General features: G+C 37.2%; 1 protein-coding gene across 2 annotated transcripts in view; it reads right to left on the bottom strand.

Annotated features, from left to right (window-relative positions):
* The window catches only part of SLC16A7 (solute carrier family 16 member 7), a 149,753-nt gene that overhangs the window by 45,698 nt on the left and 86,204 nt on the right, over positions 1 to 17,851 (bottom strand). The window contains exon 2 of one of the 2 annotated variants that reach the window (XM_081331697.1): positions 15,946 to 16,185. In XM_081331697.1, the coding sequence (XP_081187823.1) occupies positions 15,946 to 16,159 (214 nt within the window). In that variant the 5' untranslated portion in view covers positions 16,160 to 16,185. Of the gene's footprint in view, positions 1 to 15,945; positions 16,353 to 17,851 lie in introns of those variants that run through there. The other variant, XM_081331698.1, reaches the window with a different exon arrangement.

Here is a 17,851-nt window from a genome sequence, read left to right as displayed (position 1 = left end):
GGTTTGGACCCAGAATTATGGGCAAGGGGCTTTGTGGGTGGCAGCAGTGGTTGTTAAGGTGTCAGGACCACTCTCTTATGAGGTGCTCCTAGAAGTCATTCATTGGCATATTGACCAGCTGCGTCAGAGGCTAGCGGACCAGCCGCTGGTTCAGGACTTTCAAGGGGATCACACACAGGGCCACATGACAGTGGTCCTAAGTGGGGCTTGCACGCTCTGACAGAACTCTCCCTCATGAAAATGGGGGAATGGCCATAGAAGAATCTCCTCAAGACACACCAACTGTACCCACTGATCAGGACAGGCCTACTGAGCTGAGAGACAGCCCTGCAGACTTTGCTGCATGATTGGACTTTGGTTTGGGCCAATCGGGACTGGCCAACCAAAGGGACTTGAGTCAACCCGACTCCACTGAACCTCAGAGTCCTGGTCTACCCAGTCTGGCAGACAAGCAGGTAGGCCGGGAGATCCCTGCAACACTTAGATGTTCTGAATGGCCAAGAAGGCCGCCTAAATATTTGCAAGACTATGTTAAACAATTGAGAGATTGAGCCATCTAGGGTGAAGGGGTGTAATGTATTGGCCATAACTGTTTAAATCACTTGCTTAATGTCTGATCACTTGCTTAATGTCTGACCTAGATTTCTGTGTTATGTAATGGTTGCTGTTACTGAAAGCCAGACTTGCTGTCTCCAGGCTGATAATTAGGTGCTTGGCAGGAAACTGTTACTTTGAACCTATTGGTCACTGCCTAGAGGCTAACTGTATAAATAGCTGCGCAGCAGCCATTAGGGCTGCTTATGTTCTGAGTTAATAAACTTGTTTGCTGTTTTAACATTTCCTCTCACTTAATGCCTAAAGAACCAAAGATATAACACAGACAACCCTCACCAAATTACAATGAGTGAATATACCTTGGCAGGAAATCTTTGTATATTGGTTTTAGTGCAAACCACAGACTATATAAAGTTTTTACTTTTCCTCACTGTGTGTTTTTGTAATTGTTTTTCTTTTTTGTTTTCTGCCCAGAGTCTGTGAGAGAGAAGGAAAAGTGAGAGTCAACTAATCAATTAAGTATATAAATGTCAGTCTCCTTAATGAGATGGTTATTAGTAGAATGCAGTTTTATGATTACAGAGAATGAACAGCTATATCCTAAGTTTTTTATGCTATGACAATAGAATGCAGAATCTCTAGAGGTGTATTATGAATTTGCTCTATGTTTCCCATTCACTCCTCAACACTGTCATAAAGCCTAAAGCAAGAATTCCTGCAATTATGATTGCTTTCATTGTTCCTGCAGTATGCCATCACTGTAATTAATTTGTTATATTAGAAATGTAAATTTCCATCTGTTTTTAATCCAGGCACTGTCATAAACAGGACTGTATTTATTGCCATTCTACAAAAATAGAACAGTCCACACTTATATCACTTTGTTCCATCTTTTTTGAATGTATTGTTTTCCAAAACTATAAATGTTACTTACCTGACAGATTAACTATCCTCAGTGCTAGACCTATAGAAACTGTATAAACTGTAATTTTGTATTATTTCTAATTTAATTAGTTAATATATTTATTTTAACAAACACAATTAGTAACTTGCAAACAATCTTTTAATTAAGTGACAGCCGGGCTGAGCAATCCTATAGGGGCAGAAACAATGTAATCCAATATAGAAAATCTGTCATTCCAATTTTTTTTTGCTGTTCTTGTGTAAGCCTGATAGAACACTCCTTCCTTCCTTCCTTCCTTCCTTCCTTCCTTCCTTCCTTCCTTCCTTCCTTCCTTCCTTCCTTCCTTCCTTCCAGATCAAAGGAGTTGGCAAGTCCTTTGTGGGAGGAATACTTCACAGCAATATATTTGGTAAAGACAAGAAGAGGATAAACTCATTAAAGGTCCCTTTTGTGAATCTATCAAAGCCAGCAGTTTTATGACTTACAATGATAACACAGATTTGTGATTGCTAAGGATGCACTCTTGGAATCATAAAATTCCTAATTTTGCACTGTTTGTCCTACACAGAAGGCATTTATTAAAGAGCATAAGTAAAACACAAATGAAGGAAAAATGATAGCAAATTCATAAACATCACTTTTCCAAAATGGCCATCTGGATGCCAATGGCAATTCACCCGGGACATTTTTATCTCTGTGAACAGTTACTTCTCCATCTGATTATGGTAGTTTTTCATTTTTTTCCAGCTTACCAGGGATCAGTCATTTCCCTGTAGCTGTTGGTATAGATTAAAATGGGTGTCGTAGTGTTTATTATGGAGAGGAAAACAGCAGTTATGCAGTAGGACAGACACCAGAAGATTTCTTGAAGTCATCCCTTTTCATTTTTTATTGCTATGGGAAAAAGTTGTATGGGTAGATGGATTCATTACGTTTAGTGATACTAAGTATCAAACAGGACAGAAATGTATTCAGTGTCAAGCACCAGTGAAATCAGGAGATACATCCAGTTAAAATGAGAATAAAGATTTACTGCAAGCTTAAGCTGACTACAAGCTAGTAATGGTGAAGGGAATTTAGCGGGAATTAATAAAGGCATTCAAGATAAGCTGGATTAAGATCTCTTGTGAGCATGAAGATTGATGACGTGCTTGGACTCTTCCCTTGGCTCAACCTGGTCATCTCTTATAATCATAGTGTATATACATTGATATGCTTCACAGGCAGCATTATTGATACTATTAAAATTAAAACTAAGACTATTTTCAAATGTATTCTGAAAACTTAAAATCTCCAAGGCTCAACAAATGAACCCCAACCAACACTGTTATAGCAGCCTATTAAAGTTGTATAAACTCAAAAACTATTAACATTAACTAAGTGTTGGCTGGGGCTTGTTTGTTGAGCTTTGGACTTTTTAAGCTTTCAAAATAAAGTTTAAAATGCCAAGCTTGAGGACTTGTTTTCAGTAGGCAGTCACAAGACTGTGTTAGATGTCTACAACCTTTTATTGACTCAACTGCAGGTATGTATGATTGTTTTTTTTTTTTTGTTCTATGAGATTTTCAGAAGGGATTTTGCTGCTACCTTCCCCATCTTGAATGCCATAAAGTTCAATAAATTAATTCAAGAGTTGTAACAGCACAATTGCAAAGGAACTGCTTTTTAAATATTTATTTTAAATAGTGACAAAAATATAGCAAGGAATACAACTGAACTGGTTGGGTTTAATTCCTAGGGTCATGGTGAACATGATGTTGTTGAATTGTTTAATAGCTAAATAAGTGCTAATTAAAAGAATGTTGATGAGAAGAATTAACTAATTTGTGCTAATATGTAGACTGCCAGGAAACAACAGACCTTGTGGAGCCAAAGGTATGGACTCTTTTGCTAACAGAATCAGTGCTAACAAAAACACTGCCATAAGTGTTTTTAAATCTTTTACTAAGGATAAGATTACCTTTTTGAACAATTGTCATTTAATATTAGGTGTCCAAAAGGAGAACAAACAGCCACTCCATTTAATTTTGTAACAAAGTGAAAAACAAGATTTTGTCTTGAGTTCCCATTATCTATTATGACCATTACTTCAAATGTTCCACAGAATATTCAAACTGTTTTGAGTGTTCTTCTGGAATGGTGTAACCAGCACAAAATGTTTTGATTGCTTTGAATGGGACTATTTGACTTAGGTTTCAAAAAAAATAACCCCAAACAAACCCATGTTTTCTCTTCTGTGTGCAAATCTGTAGTCATGATGGTACAGGGTCCAGAAACCAAATTTCTATGGAAAAAAGTTAAAGAATACAAAGAGGGCAGACATTAAAACCATACCTAAATACATGAAGTTCTATCACACATAAGAAGGAACAATTTTGTTGCTGTTATTTGGGTCTATGAAATATTATGTAATCCTTTTATGGCTGAGAATTCTATTTTGTATATGAAGTGAAGATAGGACAAAAAGATGTTGAATACAGGTAGTCCCCAACTTACGACCTCAATTGTGGCCAAAATTACAGTGGTAAATCATGCTGGTCATGAAGGGGGTCACTACTTGACCATGGCTAATTTTACAATCTTTTTTGTGTTGGTCATTAAGTGAATGCTACGGTCATTAATGAATGTCATGGTTGTTAAGTGAATGCCATGGTCATTAAGCAAACCCATTGTACTCAATGGGTATTTGTTTTGCCAGAAACCAGAATTAAATGCCTGTTTTCACTAAAAACATTGTAAATCAGGGTCATGTAATTGCAGATGCTGCAAATGGTGTAAATGCCAAACATCCAAAATGCGATTACATGACAGTGGATTGGGGACATCAGAACTTCAAAACTGAGTTATACGTAGCTCTGGGGTGGTCTGTTGTAATTTCAAAAGGTTGCTAAGCAACTGGTTGTAAGTCAAGGAATATATATATATATATATATATATATATATATATATATATATATATATATATAATTGAAATTTTAATTAAATTAAAATGTAATACTGAGTTGGCCATAAAGTTTTCTAAATGATATGAGTGCCTGCAGAGAAGGAAAGTCTCATCTCTGGACAAGCTATTAAACCTGTAATTAGAAGACATTTAACCTTGAAAATGGGCTTGAATTGCCACTTACATTTCCTTCATATTGCTCCTCATTTCAGTAAATCTGAAAAATGTTTATCCCTCCTCAATTTATTCTATAGATGATTATGTATGATTATGTACATGTATATGTATACTGAGTTTCTGTACATTCTATTTATGACATTTATAAATTCTTAGCACTTAGCATTTTGTAATCACCATGTGTTCCATTTTTGTGTCTTTTTCTTCTTGGAACACACCCAGCATTCCAACTTGGTTTGTACATATTCTACGTACCTTCAAAGCAGTTTTAAAATGAAATATTTTCATCAAAGACCAAGTTATCCCCTGACCTTTCATAAACAAAATGAAAGCATTATAGTCTTTAAATTTATCTTCAGTTGTTTATTTATTGCTGCTGTTCACAAACTATTTACAGAATGATGCATGGAGTTAAAATAAAGAAACTTAAATGTATGTCCTTTGAAGTGCCGCTGATTTCAATAAACTTCTGTTCTAAGCAAATATACTTGAAACTGCTGATTAGAGCTCTAACACATTTTATTAAAACTAGTGCACAGGAAATGGGATGTATGGCATGAAATCTCTGGTGCCACCGGCTAGGCTAGAATAAAACAATGAAATATTCATAAACTATCCACCATAAAGAGATAAAGAAAAAAATAAAAAATAAAACATAACACAAATAAATCCATTTCATGTCTCAAGCAAATTATTTTTCTTTCCAGAAGCCATTTTAAATACCTTTAAATAGGGATCTGCACACACTATAATAAAACTCATGTTTTTAATAGAGTTCTGCTTATTTAAAAGAAAAGAAGAGAGAGAAGTAGTCAAAACAAAGTAGGTCTACCATAGTTAATGCTTTAATTACATTTAACTTCAATTGCAAAGAAATGCTTTAAATACATTTAAATAAATGGATCCTTTATTGGTTTGTATATATTCTTATCAGCCCTCTGAGTTAAGTCAGGTCAAGAAACAGACATCACTGGATTCAAGGAATGCTACTTATTGTAATGTACAATAACAGAAGCTTGAAAGTCTGTCCAAATTTCTCTCTATCTGATCTGACACTAATAAAATCAGGATAGGTTTATTTTGAGTTTCTAATACTTCTTCCAACTTTTGGTTATGTATCACTTTTCTACATCACCTACATACCTTCCCCACATCACCTACATACAGGTGAAATTCGAAAAATTAGAATATCGTGCAAAAGTTCATTTATTTCAGTAATGCAACTTAAAAGGGGAAACTAATATATGAGATAGACTCATTTCATGCAAAGCAAGATAGTTCAAGACGTGATTTGTCATAATTGTGATGATTATGGCGTACACCTCATGAAAACCCCAAATCCACAATCTCAGAAAATTAGAATATTGTGAAAAGGTGCAATATTCTAGGCTCAAAGTGTCCCACTCTAATCAGCTAATTAAGCCATAACACCTGCAAAGGGTTCCTGAGCCTTTAAATGGTCTCTCAGTCTGGTTCAGTAGGAATCACAATCATGGGGAAGACTGCTGACCTGACAGTTGTGCAGAAAACCATCATTGACACCCTCCATAAGGAGGGAAAGCCTCAAAAGGTAATTGCAAAAGAATTTGGATGTTCCCAAAGTGCTGTATCAAAGCACATTAATAGAAAGTTATGTGGAAGGGAAAACTGTGGAAGAAAAAGGTGCACAAGCAGCAGGGATGACCGCAGCCTGGAGAGGATTGTCAGGAAAAGGCCATTCAAAAGTGTTGGGGACTTTCACAAGGAGTGGACTGAGGCTGCAGTCAGTGCATCAAGAGCCACCACACACAGACGGATCCTGGACATGGGCTTCAAATGTCATATTCCTCTTCTCAGAGCCACTCCTGAACAACAAACAATGTCAGAAGCGTCTTACCTGGGCTAAAGAAAAACAGACCTGGTCTGTTGCTCAGTGGTCCAAAGTCCTCAACTTTTGCATCTCATTTGGAAACCAAGGACCCAGAGTCTGGAGGAAGAATGGACAGGCACACACTGCAAGATACTTGAAGTCCAGTGTGAAGTTTCCACAGTCTGTGTTGATTTGGGGAGCCATGTCATCTGCTGGTGTTGGTCCACTGTGCTTCATTAAGTCCAGGGTCAACACAGCTGTCTACCAGGAGATTTTGGAGTACTTCATGCTTCCTTCCACAGACAAGCTTTATGGGGATTCTGACTTCATTTTCTAGCAGGACTTGGCACCTGCCCACACTGCCAAAAGCCCCAAAACCTGGTTCAATGACCGTGGGATTACTGTGCTTGATTGGCCAGCAAACTCACATGACCTGAACCCCATAGAGAATCTTTGGGGCATTGCCAAGAGAAAGATGAAAGACATGAGTCCGAACAATGCAGAAGAGCTGAAGGCCGCTATTGAAGCATCCTGGTCTTCCATAATACCTGAGCAGTGCCACAGGCTGATAGCCATGCCGCATTGAGGCAGTAATTGCTGCAAAAGGGGCCCAAACCAAGTACTGAGTACATATGCATGCTTATACTTTTCAGAGGTCCGATATTGTTCTATGTACACTCCTTGTTTCATTGATTGCATGTAATATTCTAATTTTCTGAGATTGTGGATTTGGGGTTTTCATGAGCTGTACGCCATAATCATCACAATTATGACAAATCATGGCTTGAACTATCTTGCTTTGCATGTAATGAGTCTATCTCATATATTAGTTTCCCCTTTTAAGTTACATTACTGAAATAAATGAACTTTTGCACGATATTCTAATTTTTCGAGTTTCACCTGTACCTTCTCCAAGAGCATCTCTGTGATTAGTTCTGTATTTTGTATTTGATTTGAAAAGAAATATTATATTAAAAGTTTACTGAAAGTTTTTGATAATTCCAGGAGATACAGTACTTTGTCCACAGTATATAGAAAACATTTGTGATTGTCTTCTTCTGGGATGCTTTTCAGTCTACCTGAAATTTTCTGATGATTTCTCATCCATCTATTAACCAAAGCCAACCCAGGTTAATTTTAATAAGATTTGGTTAAGTGTTAGAAGAAGTATTATTGCAAAAATTAGTACTGAACTAAATCAGCACTTTCCATTGCAATGTAATATTTAAAGTTCTTGAAAATGTAAATGTATCATTTTATACTCTTAGAAATTTGTTCTAGATTTATTAACTAAAGTTACAATTCCTGCTTCTGTAAAATTTTATTCTATCAACAAAATCTCAGTTCAACATATGTTTTAAAAAATAAACCTAAAAGTGAAGAATTCCCTAATGACTATGAGATGGGCATAAAAGTGGGAAGCTGTGTTTTCAAGGACATATTAAATGAGGTCTTTAAAGTTCAGTGCTGTTGATAAGCTAATAATAGTAAATAAAAGTTTATCTCTCACACTGAAGGACACAAGCAACATATAAAAAATGTTGCAGCTGTTGTACATTTACTTTTCACTATACTACCAGTCTCAATAATTAGAGTGATTTTTGCTATTTTATTAAAATTATTCTTATAACTAATCATGTGCAAGTTTTTGTTTTGTTTTTAAAAAGCAGCCATTTTTTTATAGATGCAACAGTATAAAAAAGAGAAAAGGTGATGTCACTCATAGAGATTTTCCAACTTGTTCAAGTTTCTTCCAAGTTTGGATGGGTGGGTGGAATATTGAAATGGGGGGGGGATTTAAGTCTCTGTGCTCTGGTTCTAATAGAGACTGTGCTTTCATATGCTTAATGTAGTGTAGAAGGAATGCCCTAAAAGATTCAGCTGCCTACTAACTAATTAATAAAATCTATGTTTAACTGTGAATTGTATTCTTTAATATTCTTTAGGAATTGAAGTCACCTACTGTGTTTCCCCAAAAATAAGACCTGGTCACACTTTTTCTTTTTCTTTCCAAGAGACATTAGATCTTATTTTGGGGGATGTCTTACCGGCTTACCTCAGGACTGCCACAGCCAGGTCTCCCACATCCTGACACCTATCATGCTGCTGTCCAACTTCTTCTGTGGCCACTTGCAGCCGCTTGCAGAAGGTGGCCACATGGTGTGTCACACTGGTGACATCCCTTGTGGCAGGAGGCCCTGTGGCATGCTACACCGGTGCCATATCTTGTGGCAGGAGGCCATGTGGCATGTCGCACCAATGCCATTCCTTGTGGCAGAACGCCACATGGCATGGCATGCCATGAGGCGCGCGAGTAGTGGCACTGGCGCAATGCATCATGTAGCATCCTGCCGCAAGCGGTGGCACCAGCATGACACACCATGTGGCCTCTTGCCACGAGTGGCTGCCATCAACCAGAAGAAGTGGGCCAGTGGCTACTTCTTACATACATACGTACAAAGAGAAAGAGAGAGAGAGAGTGTCCAGCTACTACGTACTTCAAAGCTGTTTTCCAGATATTACCGGGGATTTTTAATTAGAAATTTTTAAAACAAACATTCTCAGCACAAAAAGTAATGCATGTCTCATGCAACACAGACTCCTATCTATAAAATACTGCAGTAACAGTGATATAAGCATAAGAAAATAAGTCTGCTGCTACAGTAAGAATTAAAATATCACTCCTGTGTATCCATCTCCTTCTTACTTCAGAAACTACATGTGCAGCTTGTCTGTATCATAAGGTACATGTAATATATGGATCTAAGTAAACAATTAATTCAACTACAGCTCCTCAACTTAGAACAGTTCATTTAGTGACTGTTCAAAGTTACAAGAGTACTGAAAATAGTGACTTGTGATCTTTTTCACAGTTATGTCCATTGCAGCATCCCCATGGTCATGTGATCAAAATTCAGAGGCTTGGCAATTGGTTCATATTTATGATGGTTGCTGTGTCCCAGAGTCATGTGATCACCTTTTGCAATCTTCTGACAAGCAAAATCAATGGGGAAGCCAGATTCATTTAACAACAAGGTTACTAACTTATCAATTGCAGTGATTCACTTAATAACTGTGGCAAGAAAGGTTGTAAAATGGAGCAAAACTCACTTAACAAATGTCTTACTTAACAACATAAAGTTTGGGCTCAATTGTAGTTGTAAGTCGAGGACTACCTGCATTTCAAACCTCCTGTATGGCAGTGTGGCTGAAAGTAGCCATTCTGAACTACCATTTTGAGATATAGCTCTGCCAAAAAAAAAAAAGCCTTCCATGTTTCTTTACATATCCTTGGCAAGAGGCAGACTTTGAAATCGTTTTTCATCTCCTATCAAATAAATTATCTTTGAGGATACTGTGGGCTTTTTTTATATCTATCCAAGATGCAAGCCAGCAGAGGGAAGAGTTTATGTCTCCCAACTTCACATTTTCAGACTTTGAAAGCACAGGAAGACTACAGATTAATTGATAATGAACTATTTGCTACATGATTTCATTTACATTTTGCCCTTTGAGTCAAGGGACTTGCTCAGTGTTAAGTTTGGAGCAGTAACACAAACACGCGTGAAGGCTACAATTGGTCTTTATTGGAATGGCAGACTGGAACAAAGCAAACTGGGGGAAAGAGGTTACTTGGGTCCTTTTGTACCTGTCCAGGTGAGCACTAGCCAATGGATTCAAACCTGGTTTTCCCGCCAGGCTGTCAACCAATGGGCTTGCGAGGTTTTCCCGCCGAATGCGGCTCCTTACCAGAGTTGTCCAGCACAGCACCTCCTGTAGTTGTTAACCTGTATGTCAGTCACATACATTACACTCAGTACATGTTAACTAGTAAAACTAAACAAAAAAACCCTCTCAAAGTTAAAATAAAGTTATTGTTGACTCCAACTGGATTTTGAGAGTCTTTGATATTGCATGAGGGACAAACTTGAGCACTACAGGCAATCTACATAGATGGGTTCCTTTCTGGAAAACCTTTAGCCTCTTAAATCATATGTTAAATCTTATTTGTTCAGCCTTCTTTTTGGCTTCCTTTGATATGGGTGGAGGTTTCATAAAATCCCATTTAGTGAAAGAAGTTATCTTTATGACCAAAATTAATCTGAGATGTTAGTGCATGTATTTTTTACCATCTCTTCTATGAGAATGTACTGTACTTGCTGGTAAACTTACACCACCTCCAAATAGAGATCAAATTTTCAGTGGAGAAGAGGTTTATTTCCTTCTTTCTGACTGGAACCTTCTATGAAAAACAGAGTTGCCAACTTATTACTAGCATCTATGAACCTAACAAGGCTTAAGGTGTCCTTTAATTCTTTTACCTTAATTTTATTTTTCCTCTTTTGTTTTCTTTATTTCATTCTCTTTTCTTCTTATACATAATTCTAATTGGCAGTTATAAGTAGTGGCTTTATTGCTTATTTGAGCTGGCTTTCATGGGTTATTTTAGTGTTATACCTATTTTGCTGGTTATTGACTAGAAATAAATAAAACAGCTATATTAGTTGCAAAGTTTATCATTTTAAAAATAGTGAAATATTCATAAATATTGAATATAAATAAGCACCCTATTAGTAAAGGAAGATATAAATATGTAAAATAATAATAATAAAACATTTGATCTATATTCATTTTCCTGTGCTATCAAGTGTCACAATGAAAGTCCAAATCCTAGTGACAGTTTTCTATCTTGATAAACCGCTATCCAGCTCACAACAGTAATCAATATGTTGAAAATGGCTGAAGTTAATGATGCAGAAAATAGCAAAACAGGTTTGCTTTCGACTTATTGTTAAACTAATACAATGATCATATATGCATGAGATGACCAAGCTGTCACTGAATTCCTATACATTTCATTAAGGGCATCATCTGACTAATGGAGAGTTTCTTTATTGACTTTATGGTGAAATGATACAGTCACTAAGGAGGTATACAAAGAAAATTACTTTTCCAGATGTCATGTTTCTGACAGTCAGGGTCATGCAAAATTTAAACCAAGAATAAAAGATAGTAAGGAAATAAAATATTAAAGAGCATTTAAGAGGTCAAATTGTACATGTAGTCCTTGACTTAGAGCCACAATTGACCCCAAATTTTTGTTGTTGACAGACTTGTTAAGTGAATTTTGCCCCATTTTATGAACTTTCTTGCCATAGTTGTTAAGCAAATCACTGCAGTTAAGTTAGTAACATGGTTGTTAAGTGAATCTGGCTTCCCCATTGCTTGTCAAAAGGTTGCAAAAGGTGATCACATGACCCCAGGACATTGCAACTGTCACGAACCAATTGTAAAGCATCCAAATTTTGATCACATGACCATGGGAATGCTGCAGTGGTTGTAAGTGTAAAAAATGGTTCTAAATCACTTTTTTCACTGACGTTGTAACTTCAGTCACTAAACAAATGGTTGCAAATAGAATTACCTGTATATGTGATGCCTTAATTTTTCATAAAAATTTCTCATAAAAATTTCAATTTGTAAAATGACTTAACGTTATCAACTGTGCTTTTCATGCTAAAGAACAAGGAGTTTCCATGGAGACTTAACTATTCCTTTCCAGAATGAAGGATTCTTTGGGACTAAACCTCAGTATTTAATCCCAAATATTATTGTTTGCCTCATCCCTGGGCTTTATTTTGTTTTATGACATATCAAATCAATATATTCCACATCATCTATGCCAAAACAAAGCTCAGAGATGCATATTGCTTGAACAGCTACAGACTCCTGGAACCTCTAGTTATTGAAAGAATTTGATGTGAATGGAGAGATCACATCAACAGCATGCTAAAGAGAAAATATGAGGAATGCAAATCTTGTTCAGTGCAGTTTAACACATCTTGTTTATGCTTTCTTGAAGGGGTGAACACCATGCTCGACCTATTTGCTGGAATTAACCATGATCTAGGAGGCCATATGGATTTGCCAGATGGCCTGATATAATTTAATGGCATTTATTCTAACTATGAAGTAAGTGATAAACATAATTAACATTCCTTTAGCTCCTTACTGGATTGTCTTTTATTAGTTTCATTTTTTTTCAGATATTGAAAGGTAAGTTAATACCTTGTTATGGAAACACAGATGCCTGCTAATTACCTCAGAAGCTTGAATGCTTCTGAAGCAGAGATCCTCTGCTAGATTCCTATTTACCTGATGACCCCCACTGTGAAGATTAATAGACAAAGCACTAAATTATAATGAGTGTGTCAGATCTCAAATATTTTTCAGGTTCTTTTAATTAGTATTAAGAGATACAGAGTATGACCACAACAATTACAATATATCTGTCTTTCTTTGCCATAAGTAAGGTATCTTGCACAATGTGTGCTGCCTGCTTTATTCCAAGCTGTAGTACATCAAGTGGTTGAAATCAAACAATCAGATTTTGATAAGAAAAAAAGCCCCACAAAGGAATAACTCTCATTATTTGAATGGTTTACCTTTTTAATCTCCTGCCAATGATTGTTTAATGACTTTATTTCACAGGAAGCTATTTTGTGATAACTATAACTTCAAAGAATGTTTATCTTTGGTGAACTTACCTGCTGCTAGCAGTTAAAATCACATGATTACAGCAAGATAACAAAAGAATGTTACACAGCTTAATTGTGCTACACTTCCTATTTTATATGTACAGTATAGAAGAAATTTCAGATTTCATTTGTGAGATGCAGAATTTATTTTGAACAGAGAGTTCAAATGTCTGCACTATAATATGAATTTCCAAAGAAGAGTTATCCTAGTACTTTCAAGATATTAGGTATCTTAAGAGATGTGAAAACATTCTAATAATCTCCACAATAAATCAAGGGACCCATCAGAATCAGTTTATTGGGTGAAGTGGAAATTATTAAAATAAATTGTCAAGATTTAATTTAACAGCGAATATAAACTATTAAATAAAAAGAGCATATTAGTTTAGCAGCAATGGGATTTCCACATTAGCGAATAGAAAACAATATTGGATACTGATCCCCTTCCACCTTAGTGCAGCAGTTTTTTGGAGACCTTCCCAAGTAAAGATAGTGGAGGGTAAGGCTGGTAAACAGATGGAATGGGAGATCTAATGATCGGCTGCCCTTCTCTTAGAGTCCTACAGTATCTCCTTCCTTGAAATAAAGATTCCAAGACTTCCTAATGCTTCTTTGATGTTATCCAAAGAACTTTAGAATATCCTAAATTACATCCTGATATTCTATTCTAGCTCTATTTATACCTTAAATTGTATGGATTACTTTACTTGTATGCATGATATTTCCATTCTTGTTAGCTCTTTTTTAATCCCTCTTGCTCAACAAAACTAATGCTTTCAAATTTAGAAGTTCACCAGAGTTCAAAACTCAAAACATTTTATGATATTTTGATTCTTTCTAACAAATGTATTACATGGGTTAAATTTGGATTGATAGTTCAGTTTCTTGGACAGATCCATATATGTTTTTCCTCCGATTTTTCCCTCAAAGAGGGTATTGATGGGGTTTAAAAGGGTGGGAAAAGGCACCAACTATTCTCTCAAATAGCACAATTGATAAACAACTCTTTACAATAAATAGAGGTTGTTTCTAGTTAAGTGGATAAGATTATAGTTTAAAATCAAGAAGCTAAAATCTCCTCAGGAAGCCTGCCTTGGACCCAGCTGTGTTGAATAACTTTCGTCCGGTCTCCAACCTTCGCTTTCTTGCGAAGGTTGTTGAGAGTGTGGTGGCGCATCAGCTCCCTCTGGTCCTGGATGAAGCGGATTATCTAGACCCGTACCAATCGGGTTTCAGGCCCGGGTACAGCACGGAGATGGCATTGGTCGCTCTGGTGAATGATCTCTGGAGGGCTCGGGACAGGGGCTGCTCCTCTGTCCTAGTCCTTTTAGACCTCTCAGCGGCTTTTGATACCATCGACCATGGTATCCTGCTGCGACGTCTCAGGGGGTTAGGAGTGGGAGGCACAGTTTTGCAGTGGTTCTCCTCCTATCTCCTGGGACGTTCGCAGTCGGTGTTGGCAGGGGGGCAGAGGTCGACCTCGAGGTCTCTCGTTTGTGGAGTTCCTCAGGGGTCGGACCTCTCGCCTCTCCTGTTCAACATCTACATGAAACCGCTGGGTGAGATCATTCGTGGTTTTGGAGTTGGGTATCGTCAGTATGCCGATGATACCCAGCTTTTTATTTCGACCCCAAACCACCCCAGTGATGCCCTCGACGTGATGTCCTGTTGCCTGGAGGCGGTTCGGGTCTGGATTGGGAGGAACAGACTTCAACTCAACCCCGACAAGACTGAGTGGCTGTGCATACCGGCATACCGGGATATTCAGAACATTCCATCTCTTTCCATGGGGGGTGAACTATTACCCCCCGTAGATAGGGCTCGCAACTTGGGAGTCCTCCTAGATTCATGGCTCACTCTGGAAGACCATATAGTGGCTGTGACTAGGGGGGCCTTCGCCCAGGTTCGCCTGGTGCGCCAGTTGCAGCCCTATCTAGACCGGGATGCCTTATGTACGGTCACTCATGCGCTCGTGACCTCTTGTCTGGACTACTGCAATGCTCTCTACATGGGGCTGCCCTTGAGGACCACTCGGAGGCTCCAACTGGTACAGAATGCAGCCGCGAGAGTTGTGTTGGGAGTCTCCCGATACTCCCATGTTACACCTCTGCTCCGTGAGCTGCATTGGTTACCAGTTGTCTTCCGGGTGAGATTCAAGGTACTGGTAATGGTGTTTAAGGCCCTACATGGCATGGGTCCGGAGTACCTTAGGGAGCACCTGCTGCCGGCATCAACTTCCCTCCGCCCTGTGCGCTCCCACAGAGAGGGCCTCCTCAGGGTGCCACCGATCAGGGAATGTTGATTGGTGGCCCCCAGGGGGAGGTCCTTCTCTGTGGGTGCCCCGGAGCTATGGAATCGGTTGCCGGTTGAGCTCCGGATGGCACCCGACCTTCGCTCCTTCCGTCGCGATCTGAAGACACTCTTATTTGAACAAGCCAACCTGGCCTGATGGGGGATGGGTTGGGTTTTTATTGTCATTTTTAATATATGTATTTACTGTTTTTAGTTGGGCATATGTTTAATTTTTTTTAACTTTTGTATTTTTGTATTTTTTATATATCTGCTCTGTTCACCGCCCTGAGTCCTTCGGGAGAAGGGCAGTATAATATAATAATAATAATAATAATAATAATAATAATAATAATAATAATAATAATAATAATAATAATAATAATAATAATAATAATAATAATAATTTTCAAGTTAATGATAATATTGAGCCTTTCAGTATTATAACAGAAATAATACTTCCCAAAGCAACTGAGACAAATGCAGATAATCTATATTTCAGTCATATTTGAACTGTGATTAGATTATAAATTTTACAACTATTCTTGAAACACACTGCCAAAGCATTTGGGAGATGGAGCCACATAGCTCAGTGGCTTTGGGTCACATGTCAGAAAATCTAATAAGAGAATTTTGCTTTGTTGAGTACGACCTCATATCAGACAAAAAAGAAGAAGTTTTCTGGTACCTCCTGCATACATAACAGCCAGCATGATTGATGAGATCCACGCTATCTCGCTATATGATGTGCTAAAGATCTCTTGTATCTCTTTGAAGAACACTGTGATGGCTTTAGGGAATGCATAGGAAAATCCAATGGAGATGAAAGCTCCAAAGACCACGATCCAACCCCATCCTCCATCAGGGGGAGCATATTGCGGTGCTGTTGTTGAAGTTGGCATTTCTTTTTTTTTTTCTTGTCACTATACTGTAGGGAGAAATAAAATGTTGACATAGTGTTTTAAACAGCTGTTTTCCTCTATAGCACACAGTCACTGGAAATTAAATATATTACTAATTTCAAAAAGCTGTTATTTCTCAACACATGAACTGACAATTTGTTGTTAAGTTGCCATCAATGGATGATTAAGTACAACTACTTGTCTATAACACCCAAGGATGCCTTCAAAAGTGGGAGTAAATGAATCTTGGTAACTGCTAAAATCTTGTTAAGTAGCATGTGATTTTTGCATGTCATTGATCTACAATACAAAAATATTATTTGACAATTATAGATGATAAAGGGATTCTTTTATTCTGCTAGTACCAAATTGATTATTTCTGGCAAAGTAAGATTGGCTTATTCAATTGGAGTTTCTAGTCTATATGTGATACGAGTCTACCATCTCAGCCACTGCTTTATGTTTCATTTTAAAAATATCTTTATTTCAAGGATAATGATCAGATACAGCTGAAACATTATTGCATTAGGAGGCTACGCAATATCAACCAATATGAATTTCCAAATGTACTTGTTGAGCCATTAATAAACTTCTATGTTATTGCATTATTATGCAATCCAGGGCAGTGTTTCAATATATTAAATAAAAATAATGCCATCAAGAGCCATGCAAAGCCTGGTTTTATATATCACACTTTGGGGATGTGCAATGCTTTCTATTTGAAATAAGATAAGTGATTTGGAATGCACATGGACATATACTTTGCATCTGTCAGAAAGCCTCAAAGCGGATCTAGAGAGCCATGTTTTGGCACAGAATGATATGAAACTCAAACTGTTGCAGTTTGCAACCATAGCCAATGGCTTAGAAACTGAGCATAATGACAAGTTTAACAAAGGAAAAAAGGCTAAGCAAAGCATCACTTATTTTGCTGTTTATGAGCCACATTGCTAAATTCTTATGAAATGGGAGTACATTACGCGTTGCTTTCATAATGTAACAAATCTCTTGGGAAAAATCAAGACACAGAGTGTTCATAACCAGGTTTTTTTTTTGAAATCCCCATGACTTGTAGAAGCATGTTACCTCATAATTATTTAAAATACAAAGTAATTTACAACCTAATTAAATCTGAAGAATCTTGTCTACACTGTTCTGTTTTTTCATATCAGTAATATGCAAGTTACTTAATAAATACTAATATGTGGTTTTAATACAAGGTGCCATTTAGACTAGGTGATGATATCACAAAAATATCTGCTGGTTTCTGTGATGCCTACATAACATATGCACAAAATGTTTTAGATTTTTGTCATGAAATGTGATTTTTTTCACAGCAATTGGTTGATCAGTGCCACCCTGAATTCATTTGACTTTTATTAATCAGCTCCTCTACTTCAACTTGCCTTGTGAATCTATAAAGCCAGCAGCAGTCAAATAATGATAAATACTTTTGAAATTGGATGTACATATTTTAATTTTGATACCAAATTCTTCATTTTGTATCTATGTATTATAAATTATTGTTACTGATTTTGGGCTTTCAGGATAGACTGCCTGAAACAAGGAGACAAGAATTAGGAAGAGTAGCAATAGGAGCTTCATAATCCCATTATATAAAATTGATTCCAAATAGTTGCTCAACTATTTCTTGACATACATAACTTTAGCAATTTTACAATAAGGGATATA

This window comes from Vipera berus, assembly GCF_964194415.1.
Source record: "Vipera berus genome assembly, chromosome: 6".
Lineage (NCBI taxonomy): Eukaryota > Metazoa > Chordata > Lepidosauria > Squamata > Viperidae > Vipera > Vipera berus.
The sequence above is the reverse complement of the archived record's forward strand: the minus strand, read 5'-3'. Positions and strand labels throughout refer to the sequence as shown.